At 40.5% G+C, this 27,732-nt stretch overlaps 1 protein-coding gene across 1 annotated transcript; it reads right to left on the reverse strand.

Annotated features, from left to right (window-relative positions):
- Nucleotides 1–27,732, reverse strand: Hebp1 (heme binding protein 1). Its single transcript, XM_076852682.1, has 4 exons — nucleotides 27,564–27,732; nucleotides 14,668–14,806; nucleotides 11,986–12,166; nucleotides 1–581 (listed from the first exon to the last, which is right to left on the reverse strand). The coding sequence occupies exons 1-4, from the start codon at nucleotides 27,639–27,641 to the stop codon at nucleotides 410–412; spliced, it is 570 nt and encodes a 189-aa protein (XP_076708797.1). The 5' UTR covers nucleotides 27,642–27,732; the 3' UTR covers nucleotides 1–409.

Consider the following 27,732-nt stretch of genomic DNA (forward strand, 5'->3'; position numbering starts at 1 on the left):
TTAAGTCAGAGATCTTTATATTTGGTTTATTTTTAGACAAGCTGTTATAAGAATCAAGCTGAAAGATCGTGAACAATTCACATATTCCCTCATTAACAGAAATACAAATTCAGTGATGTTTAAAAATCAGTTTTTAGTGGCCCATATGGCTGAGAAAGTACTGCTGGAGTTTTTCTGATCTGCCACAGAAAATTCTAAATTAACAAGAACCATATTGCCTATCTTGGCTGTATTATTCCCCACCACGAGAAAAAGAACCTCAGTATATGGACTGCGCTTATTTCAGAAAACTGGCAGTGACTGGCTTTGAAGGAGAGTTGGAACTTGAGAAGCATTGGCCCCTCCTGACCCCAGGGAGTCAGGGAACGCAGAGGCACACTTCCAAGAAGCTCTCGATGCCATGAGTCACTCAGGTCTTCACGAGCCAGACCTCATTGCGACGTCCGTAGGGCTTCATGGGAGGGTCATATCCAGTGCAGAAGTAGATGTCATTTCGGTAAGTGGCTGTGCCCTCCAGGGCAGCACACAGCTGGGTGGCATGGGCTACGTAGTCAGCTTCCTTGGCATAACCACCAAACTGCCTGAGGATACAAGAGCAAGGACTGGTAAGAAAGGATGTGACCTTAGTGGGGAGAGGGGGGCCATAGCCAAGGTCATTGTGACAAGCATTCAGTGTAGTAAGACTACATCCGTCACTTCCTAGATAGGTGAACTGGACCTCTCTGAGACTCAGCTTCCTCATCTGTAAAATATACATTTTCCTTTTCCTCCACAGTCATGAGTGTTACATGCAACAACAGAGGTGAAGAACTATAATGCAGGGCCTCAAACATGATAGCCCCATGCTAAATGCCAGCTTCCCTTATCTGCAATTTCCCAAAGAGGTGGTGAGCTAACTGTCTCAGGGCCACCCTTCACCCTTCTCTCTAGCTCCCTCTACTGCTCTAGCTGCTCCTCTTCTGGCCTCTGTCACCAGTAGGAAGGAGGGCATCAGGGAGCTAGGGTGGAGCTGCTGTTAAAGGTAGTAGCTACTGTTGCTTTCAAAGCAGAGCAACTATAGTGATGGAACTCATCCAGCAGGGACATGTGACAGCTTCATTAAATCAGAGCTAATGAAGGCAGGGACCCAAGCAAGTTTTAGGAGGGATCTATGTCAATTTTACACATACCCCAAATAAGAAAACCCCTTTTAGTAAATCCCTTCTGCTCAGATCACGAAAGCCTGCTTTTTCTAATAGGTTGAGACATCTCCCAAATCAGGTGTTTTTCTTGATGGCAGAAGCTGGGGACAAAAGCAATAAAGCCTTCATTTTCAAGAGATTATTATGTCCCTGACGTCATCTGCCTCTGAACCCAAATTCATCCTGTAGCCTACCCTAACTATACCACTCTAAATCTGGTTGCACTAAAATCTTTATTAGAGTCAATACATGGCATTTCTAATGAGCTTTATGACTCAAAAGTCTGAATTTGTACCAGGCTAAGACGAGGCCAAATAACGCATTATTTTTGGTGGAGTTCTCTGAATCATGCTTTGCTCTTTTATAAGTAGTTAGTCATGCTCGGCAAGCATTCAGCATGTTGATTACAGGGTCGCTGATGTGAAAAACACCCAGGATTCATCTGTGAGGGATTGGTTATTATAATGTCTAGACAAGAGCTATAGAAGAGAGATGGAGCCGAGACCAATTTCAAGCAGACGAGGCTTGGTTCTTCAAATATATTGAAGAAGGAGTATAAGGCAGATGAAGAAAGTTGAACTCCAGTTTCACTGGGGCTCAAGAAAAGGGAAATTGGATTTGTAGACAGAGAAGGAAGATTCAGAAAGTTTTTTTTTTTTTCTAGCAATAAAAGTCTGCAAGATGCCAAAGTTTCTCACTCAGAACATTGTTAGATTGAGAACCACCTATCTGAAACAAATCAGATGCTGGAGGTGAGAAAAAGTGTTGAAGCTACCTGAAGGCCCTGCCAGTGAATGATACCCAACTGTGAAAAGGGATGTTACTGGCTCTTCAAACGACTTATTTTGGAAATGCCCAAAAGGACTGGTCCTCAAATGTGGCCATTCATCAGTTGGAGGCAAAATGGCTAATGTGGATGCTCAAATTCTAGCTCTGCCACTTCCACTCATGGTCTTGTAAAAATTCTTAATTTCTTGACCCTTAAGGTCCTTTGTTAAATATAAATGACGATAGCATTGATTCAGAAGATAAAAGGAGAGAAGACAGCAAACTGCTCAACCCAGAGCTTATAAGATAGTAAACTCACAGCACACTGCAGCTTTTATTGTTAACTATTTCTTGGTATCCATGGGGATGAGTTCCAGGACCCCCTTAGGGTACCAAAATCTGTGAATGCTCAAGTCCCTTATATAAAATGGCATAGTATTTGCATATATCGTATACACATCCTCCCATATAATCTCTAGACTATTTATAATACCTAATGCATGGTAAGTACTGTAATGTTTAGGGAATAATAGCAAGATAAAAGTCTGTGAATATTCAGTACAGATGAAAAATTTTCCCCAAATAGTTTTGACATACAGTTGGTTGAATCTGAAGATGCAGAACCAGCCAATACAGAGGGCCTGTTACGCTTTGCAATTCTCTCGGGACAGGCTTTTAATCCTGATTCTGCAGGTGGGGGACATGATGGTAATCTAAAGTAGTATCATGAACTGGCTCATTTAACAATTCTCACTTTCTCAGGTCTACTCTCAAAACCCCTATTTAACCTTGTAAAACCTCCCTCCTTCCCAATCTTTTTCATTTCCTCCTTCCCTCATTTTCCCCTCCTTCCCTTTTCTTTCCAGTACATATCAATAAGATTTGCTTATTATGTTCTGTTAGTCAGCTTTTTGTTGCTATAGCAAAATACCTGGGAAAATTAACTTACAATAGAGGTTTATTTGGCTCCAGGTTTTGGAGGGTCTAGTTCACCATCAGGCAGCCAGCCCATTGCTCTTTAGGTCTCTCTGGGGGGTGCTGGATGGTCATGGCAGGGAGAGCACACTGCTCAACTCATAGCCAGGTGACAAAAGGGGAAAAAAGGAAGAAGTAGGGTCCTACAATCTCCTAGCAGGGGACATCCCCAGTGACCTGAAGGTTTCCCACTAGGCACCTCCTCCTAAAGGTTCTGCCACCTCTCAACAGCACCAAGCTGGGGACTGTCCTTTTAACACATGGGCCATTCAAAATCTAAACTGTAGCATGTTCATTGTTTTATGCCCCCCGGTAGACTAGAGGCTCAATGATGGCACAGATCTTTGTCACTTTCTATGCATTGATGTACCCAGCACATCTAACACAGTGCCCTTGGCAAAATAAACAAATCTAAGACAAAACAGTATAAAGAGATTGTCTTCAGGTTGACAGACCTAAAGCTAGCACTTAAGACCTACTCCCGAGTTAAGTGTTTAAATATGTCAGTGTGCTGCCAAATTCACCCACTCATTCACCTAACAACCCTCTGAGCACGTACCAAGAGGACAGTGTTGGGAGCTAGAACAGGAAGCCTGGGTTGACTGGAGCCATATAGGGGAACCTCATGCAATTTCTTCAAATTCCTAATCCCAGATGCCAAGAAGAATCCACAAAAGGATTTTAAGGCAAGGGACCGATATGAGCAGGTTGCAACTTAGAAAGATTCCTCTGGTGGCAGTGGAAAGATGGTGGAAATGGTGGGGGACTGAGGTGGGAGGTCACTTGGGGCCAGGGATAGCCATTATGAGGCGATGGAGGCCTGGGCAAGGCAGATTTGAAAGGTGTTTGGATGAAGGGGAGGTAAGAGAGGGAGAGGAGAGAGTTCTCCTGGACTATAGGTAAGCCCCTGGTTGGAAGCACACCTCTAACTGGAATAGGGATTAAAGGCTGCAGAGTGACTCTGGAAAGGAGCAGTGGGGATGGGGCACTAACGGTCTGGTCTGGGGGCATGATGACGTTAAGGTGCCTTTGTGAAATACATTCATGTGAGTTATTAACTGAGTACTAAATGTGTGTCTGACCCTAAAAATCTTAGACTCAGGAAAGAATTGGAGTCAGAGATATCCACTGGGAAAGTGATGGATCTGGTGACAGAAACTGGGCATCCTAACCACATAGGCACTGGCTGCAGTCATGGTAAGGAGTGATGCAGGTACTGATGTTGCAGAGGGTCAGAAGATTTCTCCCGAGAATCCTAATACCTCAGTGGTGGGTGGAGAAAGAGGATGTGGCAAGGACACTGAGAAGGGTTGTCTGAGAAGGAGAAAATCCGGCTGAAGGTAATCGGGAGAATATCATCACTAAGGGATTCCAAAAATTCACCACTGGAACCGCCCCTCTTTCTTTCCATTTGTTCCTAGGCAGACCAAGATGCTCATAATGAAGATTAAAAGTTCCCTACTGCTTCATCATGGAAGCATTTTACTAGAAAGCAAACAAAGTTGGGAGGGTCATGGAAACATCCACGTGTTGTCTTTTCTGATCATATAACCAACTCACCCTGACCCTAATCACAGAGCCACAGAAACAAGCCAAAAAAACAGACCCTATTCAGGGACATTGCCTTGGAACATGAAGGGAGCTGGTGTATGGTGACTCAGCTGGTGATCCAAGAAAAGGTGCCTCATTCTTCCCTGCCTCAGCTTCCAGGCTGGACACGGAGGAAAACAACACAGTGCCCACAGCTCCTGAGTTCACAAGCATGCCTGAGTGTGAGTTAAGGAATGCTCATAATGTGGTTTGAGCTCCTAAAAGGAAGTAAACAGAAAGTATGCATATTATTTTTGTAAGCCTGTTAATAAGTTTCTAACTCCCATCTTCAAAGAAGTTCTCTAGGGCACTGTATTCTATCTTACCCAATGTCAGAACAAAGAACTTGGTTACCATGGGAACAAAGGACACACACAAACACACACACACACACACACACACACACACACATGCACAACCAGAAAAACAAAAGGAGCTGACTAAAAGACTGAGAGAATTGGAAGTCAGGGAGAAGGGGAGTACTTTAGGTAGTATGGAGGAGGCTGAGAGGCAGGCTTTTGATCCAAGGTGGCAAAAATTCATTATGTGTTATTTATCCTTCAGGGAGTGTCTGGTGCTGTCACAGTGAGGAAGAAAGAGGAATGGACTTACTGTGCTTGACCATCCACTGTTGTCTAAAACATCAACAAACCACAGGTCAACACCAGTTTGTGTAGGATCTATGGTGCATGTAGCTGTGTGCTAGGCAAAAGGAGTATCCGAGTAGCAGCTGTGAGTCCATCAGCAGGAAAAAGGACTAACAGTGCAGACTTTTGTTCAACCAGATCAAACCAGTTCTTACCATATGGAATGTCACTGAGCACAAAGCACCAGCCAGACACCATAAGAGCAGAAAGATGATGAAAGATATATATATATATATATATATATATTATAATCATTGTGAGGTCCAACTGTATTGGTTAGGGCAGAAACACAAATAGATAACCCTGGACAGAAAGAAACTCTACAGTGGAGGTAGAAGGTACATACAGAAGACTGTGGAGAGAAGAATAGGAAATAGTTGATTCTGAGATACTAGATAAAGGGAGTGATTATGGAAGACAAGAGTAAGCATCTCTTTTTGATGCTGGCAGGGAACAATATGACAAAGTTCCTCTTCTCTTAGAACTTAGGCAAAGACTGGGGAGTGGAATGAGAAAAGTCGGATGTGTGAGCAAAGGTCTGGAAGTGGCTGCAGTTGGGTGAAGGTTGGGATCCTCAGGGATCGGCCTCCTGAATTCACTGGGATTACTGCTGGGCACCACATTTTATGCTTTTAATAGAGCAGTATATGATGCCCTATATTTATAATTAGATGCCCTGTATGAATACAGTTGTTTATATACTTGGGTTTCATTTTATTTTTACATGAAGAAGAGACCAAGGATCATCGACTTCACATTGCCTTCAGCTATTTACATTTATATTTAAGCTGTAGCTTAATGACACAATAAAGTGTGCATTTCCTTATTTGGAATGAAGTACCATCTTGAGACTGACTGCGGCCATGTTGTAGAGGGTGGTAAATGCCATGACAAGTACTTTCACTGGGTGTAACCACCTGGTCATATATGGGGAGACCCAAGATTTTCCCATACCCCTCCTCCTGGGAATGGAGCAACTCCCTACTAACTTGGACTTTGGTCCAATCCCTGACATCTATCATGGTCAGGGACATGTCCCCAACCAGAGCTCAGCAGACTTCCATGAGGCTCAGAGTCCAAGCAGGTAGAGGTGATGTGAATGGTCCTGTGCTTTAGGGTGGGGTGGGTAATGATACAAGGGTAATTTGGAGGAGGCAGTGGTGGGAAAACCAGAGCCAATCAGGAGACCATGATAATCATTCAGGCAAGAGGTGAAGGAGACTTGTGACAGTATGGCTGTAAAGGTAAGGCTGGGAGGTGGTAGGACTGGGCCAATCAATGCATGTAGAAGGTGAAGGAGTGAGAACATCTGCACCAGGTAGGCAGGGGTGGAGGGGACTGTTGGTAGGACAGGGATCACGGACAGGAATCAGACTAGGGGAGGAAAGCCGAGTTTGGCTGGGGAACTCAGATTGGGTCACGGTGGTAAATGAAATGGTGCTTAATTAAATTTTAGATATGGAATCTTTTCATTGGCAAGGCTTTTAGAGGTGAGGTGACTTAAATATCAGAGATTCTCAATAAACACTTGCTCAGCTGAACTAAGCATCCACTCATCTGCATCATTACATATCACAACATCACGTGCCCCTCCAGATGGTGTGTGACCCCTCTGGGGGAGAGGACCTCACGACCTTGTCATCAGTCCATTTTACTGTCAGGAACCTTGTGCCACAGTGCTTTTATCTCTGAGTAGAAATATGTTTCCCTATAATGCTGGTCTGTGGATACCAGTTCTTATCTCTGGAAAAATGCAGTCCTTCAGTGTCTGGAGACATTTGCTTTTTGTCTGTTTTCCCACTAGAATGTCTTTCCTACTTCCAAGGGCAGATGTTGCTTCTTCTCTAATGTTCCTTCAGCACCTTCCCAAAGTCGTGAAACTAATAGGTAATAGAGTTGAAATTTAGACCCAAGTGTATCTATAGTAACTTTGATTTTTTGTTGTTGTTGTTTTTTTCTAATAAAACTTTTTAATTCTCGAGGCAGGTAAAGTCAAGAAGAAGAGAACAGGCTAGGATTTACTGAGTGTCTACCTCATGCCCAGTATTGGGTGGGCATTTATAGATATAGTCCTATCTCCTGTTTACAACAACCATGTGAGCTAGGCACTCTTACCCACACCTTACAGATGAGGAAAATGAGGCAAAGCAAGGCTTGGTTACTACCGGTGGTCCTGTGGGTATGGTGAGTGGATTGGAGCACTGGTCACCCTGGCAATGATCTTCTGGTTTCCAGCTCTTTCCTTCATATGCAAATATTTCATTAAAATGGTGAAAGTTTTAATAAAACTATCCAACCTTTCCCACTGTGGATCTTGTGGAGAACCCAGCACTGGAGGCCAATCTCTAATATCAGTGGCTTTTAGAAAACACAGAGGAAGGACAGTGGTCTGGAATATCACCCCTAGTCTAAGTGCGAGGTAATTCTATTACCTCCTAAGACTACTATGAATATTCTGATAGTGGTCCCCTACCCCTACAGCATTCTATTTATCAAAATACAAACAAACAAACAAAAATACAGCCAAATAAAAAAGCACTAGCAATTAATACTGCCAATAAGTGTGCGATCCCCTTTGTGGACAAGGCCATAAAAAAAGAAGACTTAATTCGGATGTAAAACTTTCATCTTAGAATTAATTTTGTCATGAACTCCCATTTTTACCCCGTATGGGAGTTCATAACCCACTTGAATCAAATGTATGAAATATGATATGTCAAGAGCTTTGTAATGTTTTGAATAACCAATAATAAAATTTTAAAAAAAAGAATTAATTTTGTCATGAAACACCTCACTGCTTTATTTGAGAAGTGCCAAAACCTAACCACTAGACCACCAAGGAGCATCATCACTGCATCCTTTGAAATTATACTTTTGTATTTGAAATAGTACTGTTGCCTTCTACCATCTCAATGCTCCTTTCAACAGAATCAGAAATAGCACACATTACCACAGGGTACTTTTAAATGCACATTTGATTGTGCAGTGACATCAAGTGGCTGGTTGAGGAACAGCTATATGCTATTAAAACATTTTTTAAAAAATTCACAGAGCCAGGCTAAATACGATATTTGTAGGTTAAATACCATATTTCATACTTTCATCTGGTGAGATTTCAGAGAATTAAAAGGAAACTTACACAAACCTGACTTTAATCTATCTTTTAAATTGATATCTTTTCCATTATAGGAATAGGATTTCTTAGAGAAATGGCTAATTCTTCCTCTAGAATAAAAAATAGTGCTTGAAAATAGAAAGTGATAAAAGACTATTAAAGACATGTAAAAAGGACTGAGAAATCAACTTAAAGAGGCTGTACTGGCCCAAGAGGCAACATGAGCATCAATAAAAAAATTTTTCAAAGAAAGGAAACACAACAGGCATGTTTAAATTCATATGTTTCTGTTGCTACTCAAAAAACAAAGACGATGACCACCTCACCTTTGGAGGAGGTCAAGGAATGAAATTATTATTCCAAAGTCTGGCAAATAAAAGAAGGTATATCAAGCACTGATCATGCTTTTTCTGTATGACTCTACCTTTGCAAAACCAAACAGGAGATAAGGAAAGCTTCTCATTATTTAAGTATTTCAGCTAATAAATGAAGAAGGAAACAGAACATTACCAATTTGCAAGCTAGTGAATAAGAAACCTACCTTAACTCTGGTCTCTAAATCACAAGAATAGAGGTAACCAACACTGTGACCCTGATGGGAATATACATCACCACCTAGGAAATATTCTTGCCCCGAATCCTAAAACCTGAATCTGAACACATCTCTAGTTTCAGATGCTTTAATTTATAAGGCAACCAAAGGAGGCAGAGGGACATATAAAAGTGCCACAGAAACAAAAATCAGCAAAATCTTGACTGTGGGAAATAGGACAAATGATTCATAAATTACAAGGAAAAATGAACAAGTACCATGGTGAGAAAAGCCATGGATTGTAAAAGTTCAAAAACATACCAATAGGGGACTGGGTTTGTGGGTCAGTGGTAGAGCACTTGCCTAGCATGGGAAAGGCACTGGGTTCAATCCTTAGCACCACATAAAAAATAAATAAATAAAATAAAGTTATTTAAACACACATACACACACACACTGACAGGCCAAGTGCAGTAGCACATGCCTATAATCATAGCTATTCAGGAGGTTGAGGCAGAAGGATCACAAATTCAAGGTCAGCCTGGCCAACTTAGCAAGATCCTATCTCAAAATAAAAATTGAAAAGGTCTGGGATATAGCTCAGTGATAAAGTGCCCCTGGGTTCAATCTCCAGAACCGAGAGGGGGTAAAATATACCAACCACTTGCAATGGATGGATATTACTTGGATCCAGATTCAAACTGTCAAAACAAACTATAAAATAATGGGAGAAGTCCTAACACTGTCTATTCTATGTTATTAGAACATTAACAAATTCCTATTAAAATTGGATTATGATTATATTTTTAAAGAAATCTTCACTAGTCACACTAAAATATTTATGAATGAAATAATAAAATATTTGAAATTTGCCTAAAATTAATCCAAGGTGGTATCATGTCAACACATGACACAAAACTGCCACTGAGTTAATTTTCAATGGTGAATGCTGGGTATGTATGGCTTCATTGTCTTATTTTCTATAAGTTGAAAATTCCCATACTAAAAAGTTAAAAGAAATAGGGCTGGGATGTGGCTTAAGTGATAAAGCGCTTGCCTGGCATGCGTGGGGCGCTGGGTTCGATCCTCCGCACCACGTAGAAATAAAATAAAGAAGTTATGTCCACAGAAAACTGAATAATAAATATTAAAAAATTCTCTCTCTCTCTCTCTCTCTCTCTCTTAAAAAAAAAAAGAAAGAAAAGAAAACAATTGTGCCAACTCTTCACTATGGCTCTGGTCTAACAAATAATGAGACATTAGCTTATCAGCAGGAAGTCTTAAGTAAACTAATTTGTGTCAACCTCACTCCTAATGAAATGAGAGAGAAAAGAATAATTACTGAAACCTACTTCCAGATGATAAACACTAACTAATTTATAAATAATATCTTAGTACATACTGAAAGACATTCTTTAACAATAATCCTACAAAATAAATTATATTATCAGTGCTTAGCAGATGTGGAAACTTAAGTTTTTTAAAAAATATTTTTTTAGTTGTAAATGGACACAATATCTTTATTTTATTTATTTATTTTTATGTGGTGCTGAGGATTGAACCCAGTGCCTCATATGTACAAGGCAAGCTCTCTACCTCTGAGCTACAACCCTAGCCCCATGGAAACTAGTCTTTTATTTATTTTATTTTTTGGAAACTAGTCTTAAAGGGGCCTAATAACTTCCCAAGTGTCATCCTGCTACTAAGGAGCAGAGCTAAGAATCACACTATAAAATACTAGCTTGTTATATTGTACCAGGCTGCCTCGCAAAGCACAGGAAAGAGAATGGGAAAGACAGAGCAGAAATAAGGATGAGACAAGCAGATATTCAGGGTGCAAGACAAGGAGGTGCTCACTTTTAGTGCCTACCCTGCACTTGGAGACAGGATAGACTATGAGACTGAATGCTTCTTTAAATTTTGTATCTTATGGCTGGGGATATAGCTGGGTTTGATCCTCAGCACAAATAAAATAAAATAAAATTGTATCCTAGGTGACTCACTTTCCTACCCAGAGAAAAGACACTGCTTAATCAGAGTCTGCTTTCTCTGCAGCTTCTGCACTGAAGGCTGGGAAGTCTGAACCAGGTCTGGATTAGAGGGAAACAGGAGTTGGAGGCTCCCAGGCCAGCTATGCAGTTGCATTGTGTCCACTGTCCTCTGGGAGGCTCTATGACCTAAGGATGCCACAGTAGGAAGGTTCAAAGCACTGCACTATCTCTAGGGAAAGCTGGCCCACGGTCAGCTGCAAAGTTGGAGTAGGTAAGCCAAATAACCAAGTTTGGAGGTCCTGGTAGTGGACCAAAACTCTGTCCAGTGCAAGATTATATGTAGTTATTTTTCATGAGGTTGTTGTAGAAAAGAACCAAACCCCAACCCACGGTTACCATTGGTCAAAATCCTGTTCTTCTCTTGTACCTGGTCCCGTGCCAGTCACACAGGAGGATTTTAACATGTGGGGAGTTACCAACCATCTAAAAGAGACTTGTTTACTGGGTAATGATTGGGGCTCAGGGATAAATACATGTAACAGGGCTGTGGGCATAGCTCAGAGGTACATTGTGTGCTTAGCATGCATCAAGCCTGGAGTTCAATCCCCGGCACTGCCAAAAACAATACAAACAACAAATATGCAACCATTTGTTTCTGCTACATTCTACACTCAAGGGAACATGACTCTGAATGAGGTCCTGGAAATAGGATCAAAATGACAATAGCATGAATGCATGCCACAGACTATGAACAACTAGGGATATGGAAGCCCAGCTCTGGCAAATGCTCTTTGCCCTTCTGGTATTCAGAGGGAGTGTGGGGTGAAAATCAAGTATTCTCCAGCTTTTCATATTTCCCATGCATACATGACCCCAAACCACAGCTTGACTTAGATATTCTAGAATGCAGCTAGTGTAATTATTCATCTTAAGCTAAAACTAAAGGGATACAGTCTTTACCCACCAGTTTGGCAACTGGCCAATGCATGTATTCAGAGAAATTACAAATGTCTGTGTGCTGCAACCTGAGGAAATTAACGTGAATAATTGTTAAGCTCCAATATTTCTTACTTGAGTTAATTCAGCAACAACAAAAAGCCAATACAAGCGCTAACTGGAGATAATCTAAGGAGTGGCAATGGAAATCAAGTGCTGCCCTTGGATGCCTTCAGAAAAGTTTCCTTACGTGGAGTAGACAGTGATGCTTTCCCGCTCCTCAATTTTGATGCTTTCATCACTGGGAATTGGTGGGTTGCTTTGAAACTGATTTGGAATCCGGAACCAGACTTTTAATTTCTTCTGTAAGGAGCCATCTTCATTGGGGAACACAGCAAAGGAAATAGGGACTGTCATCCCCATTCCAATTCCTGAGAACATAAAAACACAGAATGAAGTAGGTATTAGAGTCAGAGCTTACTCAGGGCACTGGAAAATACACTAACTAGTGTCATTTTTCTTTCATGCCAATATTTTTTGTTCTTGAAATTAAGAACAGGGTTGGGGTTGTGGCTCAGTAGTATAGCACTTGCCTTGAGTATGTGAGGCACTGGGTTTGATTCTCAGCACCATATATAAATAAAAAATAAAGGTCCATCAACAACTAAAATAGATATATTTTAACATTTAAAAAAGAACTAAAAAGACTATGATATTTAAAAAAAGAAATTAGAAAGATGGTGGAATGTGATAGACATCATTAACCTAAGTACATGTATGAAGACATGAATGGAGTGAATATACTTTATGTATAACAAGAGATATTAAAAATTATACTCTACATGTGTAGTATGAATTGTAATGCATTCTGCTGTTACATATAACAAATTAGAATAAAGAAAGAAATTAAGAACAAGTAATTCAGGCACTAAAACTAGATAGTTAGACAAATGCAAACAACTTTTATTTTTATATATATTGGAGTTAGGAATATGGTGGTACAATTCTTAAAAAAGATTATTTGGCAGTATGTCTCTAGATTATAGACATATCAATATTTAATTACTTCCTATCTAAACATTACTTTTAGAAAATAACCCAAAATATGGAAAAGGCTATACATAACAGGATATTCAGAAGCAGAATTTATAATTCTGTTCAAACTGTGCCCCCCCCAAAAAAAAGCCCCCGAAAACCCTAGGAATCCCAGCATCTTGGGAGGTTGAGATAGGAGGATTTTGAGTTCAAAGCCAGCCTCAGCAAAAGTGAGGTGCTAAGCAACTCAGCAAGACCCTGACTTTAAATAAAATACAAAATAGGGCTGGGAATGTGGCTTAGTGGTCAAGTGCCCCTCAGCTCAATCCCTAGTATCCACCTACCTCCCCAAAACCCCAGGAATATATCTAAGTAAATTATGGGCACATGATACAATATAATGTAGCTACGAGAAATTGTGTGATTAAGAAAACTATTTAGAAATAGTAGAAAGTAATCATGAAATAATAATTTAACAGAAGTAAAATATACTATTGTAGTAAAATATACTATTAAGATTACATTAAGGGGCTGGGATTGTGGCTCAGTGACTGAGCTCTTGCCTCATACATGTGAGGCCCTGGGTTCGATCCTCAGTACCACATAAAAAGAAAATAACAAAAAAATAAAAATTAAAAAAAAAAGATTACATTAAAAAGCCCTAAAAATATCTTCAAAAGACAACAATGATTGCTCTAGAATGTGATCATTAGAGATACTATTTATTTTCAGGATTTTTAAAAATAAATGTTATAATTTTTGTTCATATATTCATCTAAGAAGATACTATGAAAATACTAAGGAAAAAATATTTCTTCTTGACCTCCTATCTGTCAACTTATTTTCCAATCCAAAGTCTGATTACTTTGTTCATAGAAAATGTTACTACGGTTAATACCATTTTCTTTCTAAATTATCAGCTTGAGCAACAACCTAAAAATTAAACCCAATATCTCTTTTTTCACTTGCTTTCTGACTCATATTTAGTTTGCAGTGATTCCAAAGTGCTGACCAAATTAGAAAGTTTTCTTAAGAGTTCAACATTTTAAAATATGGTTTATATTCTAACATGTAGACCTTACATGAAACTCCAACATATCATTTTGAAAATGAGGAGTCAGCCAGCATGGACTGCCAAGTCTTTTAAAAGTGGAATGACCTAGTTGGGCAGGGTGGCACACTCTTGTAATCCCAGAGACTTGGGAGGCTGAGGCAGGAGGATCCCAAGTTCAAAGCCAACTTCAAGAACTTAGTGAGATCCTAAGCAACCTAGAAAGACCCTTTCTCTAAATAAATATAAAAATGACTGGGGATGTGGCTCAGTGGTTAAGTATCCCTGGGTTCAATCCCCAGTGTTAAAAAAAAAAAAAAGGGTGAAATATCCTAAGAATTCTCAGACACTTCTGTTACCAAAACAAAGTCTGGAACCTATTATCCCCATAGGTCACTAGGGTCTCAGTATCTAGCAGGGTCTGAGCTACCAGGAGTTGGTTTGGTATTTCCAATCTGATGCCACCATGGAGGTCTCAAGTCAGATGGTGGCCTTGCCTTGCACTGGGGCTTGGCTTACCTGGGTATACCTCACTCAGTCAACCATTCCAAAGTCACAATGAACACTGTAAGGTTAAAAAAAAGGGGCGGGGGAGCCTATGGCTACACATTAGGAAAAACACATGAACTGACTCCTACAGAACAGGGAACCTCATAGTGAGGGATAGCTGGGCTGACATGAGAGTGGCTCCTGCTGAACTCCTTGTTCAGGCAGCAACAGGAAGCTCACATGATACTGAAATAGTTAGGGGAGCCTTGTAGCCCCCACTTATGTTTTCTCCTGATGAAGTGAGATCATGCAGTGCTTGCCTCTGAGACCAGATCCACATCCCACAGGGAGACTCACCCTTGTCATTGGTACCTCCTACATACTTCATGACCTTGGGCATTGCTTCCCGTAGAGCCTCATCTACAGGCTTCTCTGTCACTTCCACAGTGGCAAACTTCCCCCCTTCACAGGTTCTTTCCTCATAGGAGACTTCTTCCTAGAGATTTAGGAGACATTGTAATTGAGAGGTATAAAGTAGCAGTCTATGCCAGCTGTAAGAAGTACAAAATTCTAAAGAACTTTCCATAATGGATATGGTGAGAGTACAGAAGAGACAGGTCTGAGTATGATGGACCATCAGAAATAGATTCTTGGATTCTTTTGAATGTAGAGATACCAGAAGCTGAAAACAAACAAAAACAAACCCAAAAACCAAAAATCAAACAAAAAAAAAATTCTCAGATTTGATATTCTCAGGGAAATAAGAGAACATACTGCATTCTAAAACAATGGAATACTATAAAAATGGAACACTCAAAGATCAAAACAACTCTTGGAAATAAAAACAATCTGATAAGAGAGATGAAAAATTCCATAGAAACCTTGGAATATAAAATTACAGGAAATCTGCCAGAAAGTAAAGTGAGGAAGTCCAAAATAGAAAAGAAAATAGGAGGATTAAGCCAGGAATCTATCATCTGACTAACAAGAGAGCCAGAAAAAGAAGGAAAACATGGAAGGGAAGAAACAAAAAATACAGTACTAACAACAGTCCCACAGAAGTCAAAGGCCCCCAAATCAGCCATTCCATTATCAGAGCTGTCCTGTTCACGCCACACTCCTGGACATGACATCTTTCCCTCTTTTAAAAAAAATAATGCATTATTTTTATTATAAAAATTAACTCATGTTAATTAACTGCAAAAATTAATGGGTTTCATGCGACATTTCCATTCTTTAATCATATCCACTCTCCCTATGTGACCCTCTCTTGCCTTTTCCTCTCCCCCTGCCCCCAGTCCTCTTCCCCATCCCTAATAATCCCTATCCCTCATTCACACATTAAAAAAAAAATGGATGAAAGACTTTAAAGTGAGACCTAAAACTCTGAAACTACTAGAAGAAAATATAGGGGAAACACAGTAAGATACAGGCCCAGGCAACACTATCCTGAAGAGAACTCTAAAATTAGCTCAGGATATAAAACCAAGATTTGACAAATGGGATTACCTCAAATTAAAATGCAATGAAAACAACAGAATAAAGATACAACCTACAGAATGGGAGAAAATTTTTACTAGGTATTCATCTGACACAGGATTAATATCCAGAACATATAGAGAGCTCAAGGCAGTTATCAATAAAAGAATAAATAACCTAATCAATTAAGACAAATGATCTGAACAGACTCTCCTCTTTTTTCCATATTTTTCTTTGTATTATAATACACATAGGTGGAATTTGTTGTTACATATTTGTACATGCACACATTACAATAATATAATTTGGTCAATATCATTCCTCAAGTATCTTCCCTTTCTATCCTTTCCTCTCTACCCTCCCCACCCCAGGTCCCTTCCTCCTACTCTACTCTCTCCCTTAGGTTTTCATGAGATCTCCCATTACCACCTTTCCCCCCCTTTTCTGCTCCAGCTTCTACATATGAGAGAAAACATACAACCCTTGACCTTCTGAATTTGGCTTATTTTGCTTACCTTCAAGTTCCATCCATTTTCCTCAAATGTTATACTTTCATTCTTAAATGTTATAATTTCATTCTTCTTTATGGCTGAATAAAACTCCATTGTATATATACTACATTTTGTTTATTCATTCATCCATTGAAGGACTCTACCAATGGCTGGTTCCATAGTTTGGCTATTGTGAATTATGCTGCTATAAACATGGGTATGCGTGTATTACTATAGTAGGCTGACTTTGATTCTATAGGTAAATACAAAGGAAAAGTATAGCTGGGTCATATGGTGATTCCATTCCTAGTCTTTTGAGGAACTTCCATATTGATTTCCATAGTGGTTGCTCTATTTTACAATCCCACCAATAGTGTTAATGTGTTCCCTTTTCTCCACATCCTCTCCAACTTTTATTATTTTTGTATTCTGGATGGTTGCCCTCTGAACTGGAGTGGGATGAAATCTCAGTCTAGTTTTGACTTGCAATTCCCTAAATGCTAACGAAGTTGAAAATTTTTTTCATATGTTTAATGGACATGTATATTTCTTCTTTTGAGAAATGTGTGTTCAGTTCATTTCCCCATTTATTAATTGGGTTACTTGTGGGCTTTTTGTGTTTTAAAGTGTTTGGAATTCTTTATGTATTCTGGTTATTAATCTTCTATCTGAAGAGTGGCTAGTAAAATTTTCTTTCATTTTGTAAGTTTTTGGTCACATTCTTATTTGTTTGCTTTGCTATGCAGAAACTTTTTAATTTGATGCTGTCCCACTTACTAGCTCATGGCATTATTTCCTGAGCTTTAGGGGTCCTATTGAGAAAGTCATTGCCTGTGTCTATATCCTGCAATGTTGACTCTGTTTTTCTCTAGGATTTGGTGGGTTTCTGGTCTAATTCCTAGGCCTTTTATCCATATTGAGTTGATTTTTGTGCAGGATAAGAGATAAGGATCTAGTCTCATTACTCTATATATGGATAATCAGTTTTTCCAGAACCATTTGTGAAAAATGCTGTCTTTTCTCCAATGTATGTTTTTGGCACCTTTGTCAAGGATAGACAACTGTTCTGGGTGGATTTGTCCCTGTGTCTTCTGTTCTGTACCACTGGTCCATGTGTCTGTTTTATGCCAGTACCATTAATGTTTTGATACTATAGCTCTGTAGTATAATTTGAAGTCAGGGATTGTGATGCCTCTAGCATTGCTTTTTTTTTTTTTTTTTTTTTTTTTTTTTTTGCTGAGAATTGCTTTGGCCATTCTGGGTCTTTTATTCTTCCAAATGAATTTTAGGACTTTTTTTTTTTTTTTTTAACCTCTGTGAAGAATTTCATTGATTTTTTTTGATGGGGATTTCACCTACTCTGTATATTGCTTTTGGTACTATCACTTAAACAATATTAATTCTGCCTATCCATGAACAAGGAAGGTTTTTCCTTCTTCAAACATCTTCTTCAATTTATTTTTAATTTTTATTTTTTTGTAGTTGTAGATGGAAAGAATGCCTTTATTTTATTTGTTTATTTTTATGTGGTGCCAAGGATCGAACCCATTGCCTCAAGCATGCAAGGCAAATGCTCTACCATTGAGGTAAAACCTCAGCTGTTCAATTTCTTCCTTCAGCATTTTATAGTTTTCATTTTAGAGGTTTTCCACCTCCTTGGTTAGATATTCCTAGATATTTTAATTTTTTTAGGTGACAATGGATTATTTTCCTGATTTCATTCTCAGTAGATTCACTATTGGTGTACAGGAAAGCTACTGATTTTTGTATGTTTATTTTGTAACCTGTTACTTTGCTAAATTTGTTCGTTAGCTTTAGCAGTCTTCTGGTGAAGCTTTTTGGATCTTCTAATTATAGGATTATATCATGTGAAACAGTGATAATTAGATTTCTTCCTTTTGTGTTTTTATTCTTTTCATTTCCTTCTTTTAACTAATTGTGCTGGCTAAAATTTCTAGTGCTCTATTGAATAGGGGTGGTGAGAGTAGACATCATTCTCTTTGAATGGAAACTTCTCAAAAGAAATATGATGGCCAATAAATATATAAAAATGTTTAACTCCTTTACCTATCAGGGAAATGCAAATCAATACTACACTGAAATTGTACCTCACACCAGTCTAAATTGATATTATTAAAAATAATGCTGGTGAGGATGTGGAGAAAAAGGAATCCTTATATACTGTTGGTGGGAATGTTAATCAGTACAACCACTATGGAAAACAGTATGGAGTTTCCTCAATAACTAAAAACAGAGTTACCATATGATCCAGCTGTACTTGCCCCGGGTATATATCTGAAAGAAATTAAGTCAGCATACAAAAGAGACACTGGTACACCTATATTTATTGCAGCAAAATTCATAATAGTTAAGATATGGAATAAGTCTAGGTGCCTATCAATCGATGATTGGATAAAGAAATATAATAGAGTATTATTCAGCCATAAAGAATGAAATCATTTTGTTTGCAGGAAAACAGTTGGAACTGGAGGACATCAGGTTAAAGTAAGTAAGCCAGACACAGAAAGATTAGTATCACATGTCTTCTCTCATATATGGGGGGAAAAAGATATCCTTAAGCCATTTTCTTTGTAGGGATTAAGCCCAGGGCCTTACACATGTAACCATATGCTCCACTACTGAGATACATCCCCGGCAACTCTGCTCCCTAACTCTTATCTCATGTGTGGTAGACTCCCAATCCCTTAGTGATCAGGTCTACTCTCTTCCTACACAAACCCTTCCCCCCCCCCCCCCCCCCCGCCACCACCACTCTCTGCACTGAGTTTCTGTCCTAAATCCATTACCCTTTCCTTGGTGTCTGGATTCATGGCAAATCATGCAGCTTTCTTTCAGAACCCCAGCCCCCTTTTCCTTGCCATGTGGTGTCTCATAGGATATAATTTTGCATTGCTGGACATTTAGCAAGGTAAACTTTTAAATAATCACAGTCCACACCAAAAAAAAACATTTCTACATCTTGCCTTATCATGAATGTACACATGCTTAAACTAAACCAAAAACAACACTTTACCCTTAGGGATGGGGTGTATTCTGATTCTTTTTCTCTGTCCTGTTTTCTCCGACTCTGCTTGAGTGAATTTTATTCTATTGTACTAAAGAAGAAAAGTTGGTATATATTGATTTTACAGTCTGCTAATGGAAAACTGTTACATTTGACAAATCTACAATGAAGTATATGTGGACAGGAACTATAACACAGAGCTTTATATGATAGAAGCTCAATAGGTATTTATTTGATTAAGGAGCTTCCTCTTCTACTAATGACTAGGAAAAACAGACACACGATAGAGCACCTGGCTGCCTCAGGTTGGTCAAACAGGCTTCCCTATGTATCCTAGACTGAAGATTCTCAACTAGGTAGGAGAGCCTGTGAGTGGCCTGTGCAGTTCAAACAAATGTATTTAATATTATAACTATATCTGGAATGCAAAAACACCTATCATTTTTGTGATGTAAAATTAAAGGTGAATAGTGAGAAAGAGGTCAGGGTCACCTGACACCAAACCCTGAGTGTCAATTTCATGCTTAAACTCTCCTAGACATGGGTGGGAGAAAGCACCAGATCAAGAATCAAGAGGCAGCAAATCAGCTGGCCTTGACTTTGGGGCCTTGTGCCTGGTAATCCAAAGATGGCTGCAATGCCCTCCATTCATTGCATCTTACACTTTCAAAGAGCCGTCAGTAGCAAACTGTTGTGTAAGCTTGGGGCCTTTTGCTCTTTTAAGTTCTGTCATAGCAGAGAATTCCAGAACTCCCCCTTTGTTTGAAACGCCACTGATCTTGCCATTTGTAGTGTTTTGAATTCCAGAAGTGCTACTCTGTGAATCACATAATTTCAGCACTGCAAGTGGTTTTAAAGTTCACCTCATCTAACTAATTTTACCAAAAAGGAAATGAAGAATGGGACAGACTGAATTGCCCAAGTTAGCTTGGTTACTAAATGGCAAAAACAGGAAGTAGAATTCCAGCCCCAGCCTCCACTAATGCTTGTTGCAAGACTCTCCACTGCCCTTGAGTGTGAAGTGAGTATTTTACCTCTCTTTTAGCCACTGTGTTATTTATCTGGGGAGACATCAGTATGCCCGTATAGCTCAGAATGAAGGTCTTACAAGTTATTTCATGCAGTTACTTCTTTTACAAATAGGGAAGCAACAATAGGACCTTCCTGGGGGAAAACCAGCTGGCTCCTTCCTTTGGCCTTTCTTTCCTTCTTTTATGCATTCAACCAACAGTTATTGAGCATTTGCTATGTTCTGAGCATGGTGCCAGGTACTACAACACAGAGATGAAAGACAGTTTCTACCACCAGGAAAAGCCGGGTCTAATAAGGGAGGAACCCAGGGAAACAGAAGATTATTATCTGAAGAGGTGAGGAGTGCCAGGGCAGTGTGGGAACACAGAATAGGACTCCTTAGGTTAGCATGGGGGCATTTATGTTTGTGCTTACATGTATGGGTAGCTCTTGCTGACTCTGAGGAGCTTATAGATCACCCACCTGGGTGTTCAGTCCTGGTTTCATTGATTCACTGAGGAAACATTGAAAACCTCTGCTAGATGCTACAACTTGGAGATTAACATGATAAGGAAGACTGTGGTGAAAAGAAATACACAAATGATTATTATACGATGTGGTAAGTGATGATTGCTTAGGGAAGGGATTCCAGGTAGCAGTTTTGTTAGTTTAGATATGAGGTATCCCCCAGAAGCTCATGTATGAGACAATGCAAAAAAAAAAAAAAAATCATAGAGTGAACTGATTGGGTTATGAGAGCCTTAACCTAATCAGTGCATTAGTCCACTGGAATGGATTAGCTCGGTGGTAACTGGGCAGGTGGATATGGCTGGAAGAGGTGGGTCATTGGGATATATGTTTTGTTCCTGGTAAGTGAAGCTTTCTGCTTCTCAGTTGTCACATCCTGAGCTGCTTTCCTCCTTCTGTCATGGTGTTCTGCATCACCTTGGGCCCAGAGCAAGAGTCAGATGTCTATAAACAGAGACCTCTGAAACTGGCTGCAATGCCCTCTGAAACTGTGGGCACCAAATAAACTTTTCTTCCTCTAATACTGTTCTTGTCAGGTCTTTTAGGTCACGGTGGTAAAAAAGCTGACTAAAACAAGTTACTATAGAGGTCAAGAATAGTATAATGATGGTGAAGAATACAAGAAGTTCAACCAGGCCTGGTGGTGTGCGCCTGTAATCCCAGCTACTAGGGAGGCCGAGGCAGGAGGATTTAAAGTTCAAGACCAGCCTAGGCAACTTAGCATGACCTTGGTTCAAAATACAAAAGGGCTGTGGATGTAGCTCAGTGGCAAAATGCCCCTGAGTTCAATACCCTGTACCTCAAAAACCAATGATATACGTGGATGGAGCAAAGATTGTTAAGCCAGTCATGGCAAAGCAAGAGGCCAGAGGTTCTGACTCAGAAGAACTTACCAGCTATTGTAGGGAGTTGGATTTTTAGCCATTAGTACAAGGATGATGATCTGATAGTATGCCAGACTCATCTACTCTCAATTAGTTCAACTTTAACCAAAAGAATGGGAAAATTGGGCTGGGGATGTGGCTCAAGCGGTAGCGCGCTTGCCTGGCATGCGCGGTGCACTGGGTTCGGTCTTCAGCACCACATAAAAATAAAGATGTTGTGTCCACCGAAAACTAAAAAATAAATATTAAAAAAAAAGAATGGGAAAATTATACTCCACCTATGTATAATATGTCAAAATATATTGTTCTGTCATGTATAATTAAAAAGAATAAATTAAAAATTTTAAAAATGAATTCAACTGACTTTTGTGAGCTAAACATAGGATTCTTCAAGTATATGTCAGTCTCAGTGAGTCTCAAGGGAAGGGACCTGGAGCAGGAACGAGCTCTAGGGAATGCACAAGTGATCTGGGCCCTCAGCCTCCTAGGCAAAAAATCCACACCAAGGAAAGAAAGGCTGCCAACAAAGGATCCGGTTCTACTCAGATTGCCAAGGCCCCCACTGTAAGACCACCATCCTTAAAGAACGCTCTTCAACACCACCTCCTCCATTTGAGTGACCCTCCTTTCTATGAATTACAAAAGTCAGATTTAACTAGTCTAGAACTGCAGGGCCTTGATACGTCTGCCCAGTCATATGCCTCCTGGTGGATAAGCAAAGTGTCCATTGGGAAGTTAGTTACACTGGGATCTGCAGCTCGCAGGAGGCTGGCATAAACAAAAAGATGTAACTTGGGGAATCATCAGTATACAGGGAGATTCTAAATGGGGTTGAAACTGCCCACGGACCTATGTAGAACAATCTATATAAATCCAATCATGTCCACCCATTCCTTGTCTAAAAGTTCACCGAGTTCTTAACCTATTCTGGATAATCCTGACACCACCCAGCTTCTTTCTATCCTTCTAGCCACACCCAGAATACCTTCTCATCAGCCTCCTGCTATTTCTTTTCTTTTTTCTTTCTTTCTTTCTTTTTTTTTTTTTTTGTACTTGGGATTGAACCAGGGGCGCTCAACCACTGAGCTACATCCCATCCCTTTTTATATTTAGAGACAGGGTCTTGCTGAGTTGCTTAGGGCCTCACTAAATTAATGAGGTTGGTTTTGAACTTGTGAACCCTCCTCAGCCTCTTGAGCCACTGGGATTACAGGTGGGCGCCAGGATGCCCAGTTGCTATTGATGTGGGGTATACATGTTGATTATGGAAGCCTGCTTTCTCATTATAATATTAATAATAGTATCCTTTTTTTGTGGGGGTGGTTACTGGGGATTGAATTCAGGGGTACTAATCTACTGAGCCTCATCCCCAACACTATTTTGTATTTTATTTAGAGACAGGGTCTCAATAAATTTCTTAGCACCTCGCATCCCCAGCACTATTTTGTATTTTATTTAGAGACAGGGTCTCAATGAATTTCTTAGCACCTCGCTTTTGCTGAGGCTGGATTTGAACTCTCAATCCTCTTGCCTCAGCCTCCCAAGCTTCTGGGATTATAGGTGCGTGCCACTGCACCCAATATTGGTATCCTAATGGAATACTTTATATGTCTGGCATTGTTTAAACACTTTACATTAATTAATTTATTCAATTCTTCCATCAAGTCTGTGAGAAATTTAGTGCTTTAATACTCATTTCTAGAGCAAACTGGGGAGGTAGTCCAACAGTGGAACCAGGACTGAACCCAGGCTATCGGGTCCTAACATATTTGCACAGGCTGGGCACATCTGATAAAGACCAAGTTTTTAATTATCAGTCATGCTCTGAACATTCATAAGACCCACCCAATCCCACACAGAAAGCTATCTTCCCTTCTCCCTACCTGTATTAGTCAGCTTTTACATGGCTGTGATCAAAATACCTGACAAGGAGTTAAAGTTTATTTGGGGATCACAGTTTCAGAGGTCTTGGTTCATAGATGGCTGATTTCATTGTTTGGGACCCAAGGTGTGGCAGCTCATGGTTGGGGGTGATGCGGATGGGTGGCCTGGCTACTCATGGCAGGGTGAGAGAGAGAGAGAGAGAGAGAGAGAGAGAGAGAGAGAGAGAGAGAATATGAATATATGAGAGAGAGAAAGGAAAAGGAAGGAAAGGAAAAGGAAGGGATTGCAGGGAAGAGGCACCTTCAGGTCACACATCCGGTGACCCACCTCCCCCAGCCATGCCCCACCTGACTTCAGTTACCAACCAGTCATGGACTGATTGGACTGCAGGTATCACTATCTAATCATTTCACCTCCAAATATTTCTGCATTAACCCAGGAGCTTTTGGGGGACACCTTATATTCAAACCATAACATTCCCTAAGCAATGAAGGAGACACTTGAAAAGGTCTGCCGGACGGTGTGCCTGAAGTTGGCCTGAGCATCTGGAGAGCCTGAAGCCCACACTATTGGGAAACATCCACTTGCCAGGGAGTGTGGCCAACAATTTCTGGCCCAAACTCTTTCCAGAATAAGGGACATAATTTCAGGCAGAGGCTATCTTCAAAATAATAACACACTGGCTTTGTAAATTAAAAGTTTACATGACGATGGGCTGGGGTTGTAGCTCAGTGGAAGAGCACTTGCCTAGCATGTGTGAGGCACTGGGTTCGATTCTCAGCACCATATATAAAGAAATAAAACAAAGGTCCTTTGACAACTAAAAACATATTTAGAAAAAAAAAGTTTACATGACTCTTTAATATTTAATTAATTGCCACACCAGCTAGTCTTCAGAATTGAGAAATGAAAGGGTTCGGGGAGGTCCAGATGTTAAGTAACCTAAAACTACCTGTAAAACTGGGGAAAGCTAACAGTAATGGTGCTCAACCAAGGGCCAGGTGTGCTGTGGAGCAATTTATAATTGATTATCTCTCTAAAACCTCAAAACCATCTATTAAGACATGAACTATTACTTTCTCTCAAGATTAGCTTCAGAGATTAAGTTGCTTGTAACAGTGGGGCACAGGCAAGTTCTGACATAATTGAATTATTATATATGTAGAGGGTACTTGCTTATAAAACAGTTTCATATTTTTTTAAAAAATTATAGTATCTCTGGGAGTAGATGGTAAAGCTACTTTTATACCCATTCCAGCTGCAGAAACTGGGATTCCTTCAGGCCGAATGATTTGCTTCGGCCTGGTAACAGTATGAATGATATATCATATCCCATATGGCCCCATCAAACATGGCAGGAAATGCTTATAAAAAGCTGTATTTATCTCTAGAGGTAACAAATCAGTGGCAGGTGACATTATTAATAAGCTTCTAATAGGAATAGGAATGACTGGAGCACTCAGAACAGAAGCATTAAAATGCAAGGAATTGGTTACAAAGGTAACAGAATAATTGAGATGCCAAACAGGACAGAGAGGTAGCCCAGAGGTTAGTAAACATCCTAAGAAAGACAGAGGATTACCTGTTACCTGGGCTTCAGTATCTGGATCACTGAGTAGAAGCTAGAACCATGGAGGCATGTGTAAGAGAAGCCAAAGTTACAAGTGCCCAAATCTAGTGTTGGAGACTTTCTGTCTCTCACTATACCTGCCCCACCCCCCCCACACACACACTGGGCAAACTAAGATGGGAGCCAGCTGACAGCTGAGACTGGGAAATAACTCACAGGGTTCAGCCTGGACTTCACACTGACAGACAGCAGGGCTAGGAATGGGTGAGAAAGGAATTGAAGGTACAGGCCACAGACCAGCTTAGTCGCTGAACGGGCATCACCATTAAGCCAAAAAGACCAAGTGAGCCCCATTCATTATAGAAAAGAAGGCTCTCTGGGAGCGGTTTGTAACACACATTCTGATCTATTGGAGCCACAGGAACCTTATCAGGGCTGAAACCACAGACCGGTTTGACACTGGCATGATCTGATCCAGGCAGGATCCTTGCAGTGTTTACGAACATTTTTAGTCACTTATTAATGGTTAGTCTGACAAAGTTGCCTTATTCAAAGCCAAAGCATCACTTCTAGTGCTCTCTATTCCTTACTCCCCTTCCCTGCTTGCTTTTTTTTTTTTTTTTTTTTTTTTTTTTGGTGCTGGGGATGAATCCCAGAGACTTTATGCATGGTAAGTGTTCTACTACCAAAGCTACCTCCAAGGGCCCCTGCTTGCTTTTTTTCATAGTACAGATTACCACCTGATATTGCATATAGTTACTTATTTATTTGATCATTAATCCCTAAAACATAAACTCCATGAAGGCAGGGATTTTTGTTGGTTTTGTCTACTCTTTATTCTGATAGCCTAGAAGAGTGACTGGCACATAGCTGGCATTAAAAAATTTGTTATTTGTTAAGTTAATGAATATTAAATTGGGAGGTTTCACATAAAGAATTTGGATATCTGATTTTCCTTAAAAATCTGGCAACACTGGGCCTGTAACTCAGTTGCCTACAATGCATGAGAACCTGCATTCAATCCCCAACACTAAAAAAAAAAAAAAAAAAAAAAGTAATACTTTTTCACATTACTGCATTGCAACAACTGGTTAAAGTCATCTTTTATACATGCAAATCTGAGCTCTCTCTTGTGTTTGCCTCAGTCTCCACCATGCTGTATAGTAAAAAACAGTCAGTTTAGTTCATTTCCATTACCTGTCTGGGCGCTGCAGGCATCTGAATGTGTCACCTTGACTGGGCTTTAAACTACTCAGTCTACATATAGATGGGGAAAATTAGATACGGGATGAGTGACAAGCCTCTGGCTGGCTGAACAGTCCAGACTAGAGTTGAGTGAAGGGCTTTTGTTTGATGCCCCTTGTACTGTTTCAAAAGTTGGCCCCCAGGTAACATGGTCCTTTAAAAAAGTGAGATGGTGTGCTGGGAGGTTATATACAGCTTCACTGTACAAAGTGCCTGTCTGAAAGGATATTATAATCAAGCAACACACTCCTTGTTTTCAGGGAGGCAGACCCATTGATGTAAATTTGGGGAAATAAAGCAATTATTCCTCATTCATTTTATTCATCCAATTCTAGCAGTTCCTGTTTTTGGAGAGGGGGCTACTGGGGATTGAACTCAGGGACACTCAACCACTGAGCCACATCCCCATTCTTATTTAGTATTTTATTTAGAGACAGGGTCTCACTGAGTTACTTAGCACCTCGCTCTTGCTGGCTTTTAACCTGCCATCCTCCTGCCTCAGTCCTGGGAGCCGCGGGGATTACAGGTGTGTGCCAATGCGCACAGCCAACTCTAACAGTTGTCCAAGGGCAACAGTATGGCTCTGGGCCTTTGCATATGCTCTAATCTATTTTGTGCACTCCTAATCATCCCTGAGGCCTTGTTCATGGCACTCCTATGAAGATCAGAATTAGCCTGCTCCCTTCCCTGTGTACCCCGACCCATCATGCATCAGGTCTATTCAGTACAGACCTTACTTGTTCTTTAATACTCAGTTCTCTAGTACTTGGAAGTTTTGTGCCGGCAAGGGCTTTGGCAGCCATTTCTACAACGATATGTCTCTCAACAAACAAAAATGTTCAGAATGTTTTAATGAGCAAATGCTTCATCAGGCGGTGTCCAACTCGCCAAAGTGGATAACCACCCACCCCGCCCCGCCGCCCATCAACCTCTCCCCTGACCTATGGTCTGGCTGCAAGAGACCTTTAGTTCCCCTCCTTCTCTGGGTAGTAGGGGGCCAAATCACCGCAGAGACCAGAACACACACTCGGGGGCACAGTCCCATCCCACCTGTCCTCAGAAAGCCCTGCAGCCCGGGCCAGGATGAGGCGAAGTCGCAGGCCTCCTTCAAGTTCTCTGCAGCCCTACGGGCTTACCTTGCCCCCAGTGCTCAGAACCTGCCAAGGCCAAGTCTCCACGCTCCCGAACAGCGAGTTCCTGATCATGCCCAGCATGTTGCCGCCGCGCCTTTCCGGCCTCAGCAGTCACGGCCGGCAGGAGGCTCGCAGGCCAGCGGTGGCAGGGGCTGGGAGAGGAGAGGCGGGG

Source organism: Callospermophilus lateralis, chromosome 4, assembly GCF_048772815.1.
Source record: "Callospermophilus lateralis isolate mCalLat2 chromosome 4, mCalLat2.hap1, whole genome shotgun sequence".
Lineage (NCBI taxonomy): Eukaryota > Metazoa > Chordata > Mammalia > Rodentia > Sciuridae > Callospermophilus > Callospermophilus lateralis.

Bases quoted from the DNA above. Each gene is read 5' to 3' on its own strand.
- Hebp1 (XM_076852682.1), bottom strand. From the start codon at position 27,641: ATGCTGGGCATGATCAGGAACTCGCTGTTCGGGAGCGTGGAGACTTGG. The intron at 12,167-14,667 runs GTGAGTCTCCCT...TTATGTTCTCAG, and splicing joins AGGAGGTACCAATGACAAGG to GAATTGGAATGGGGATGACA. The intron at 582-11,985 runs GTAAGGAAACTT...TTGTATCCTCAG, and splicing joins AGCATCACTGTCTACTCCAC to GCAGTTTGGTGGTTATGCCA.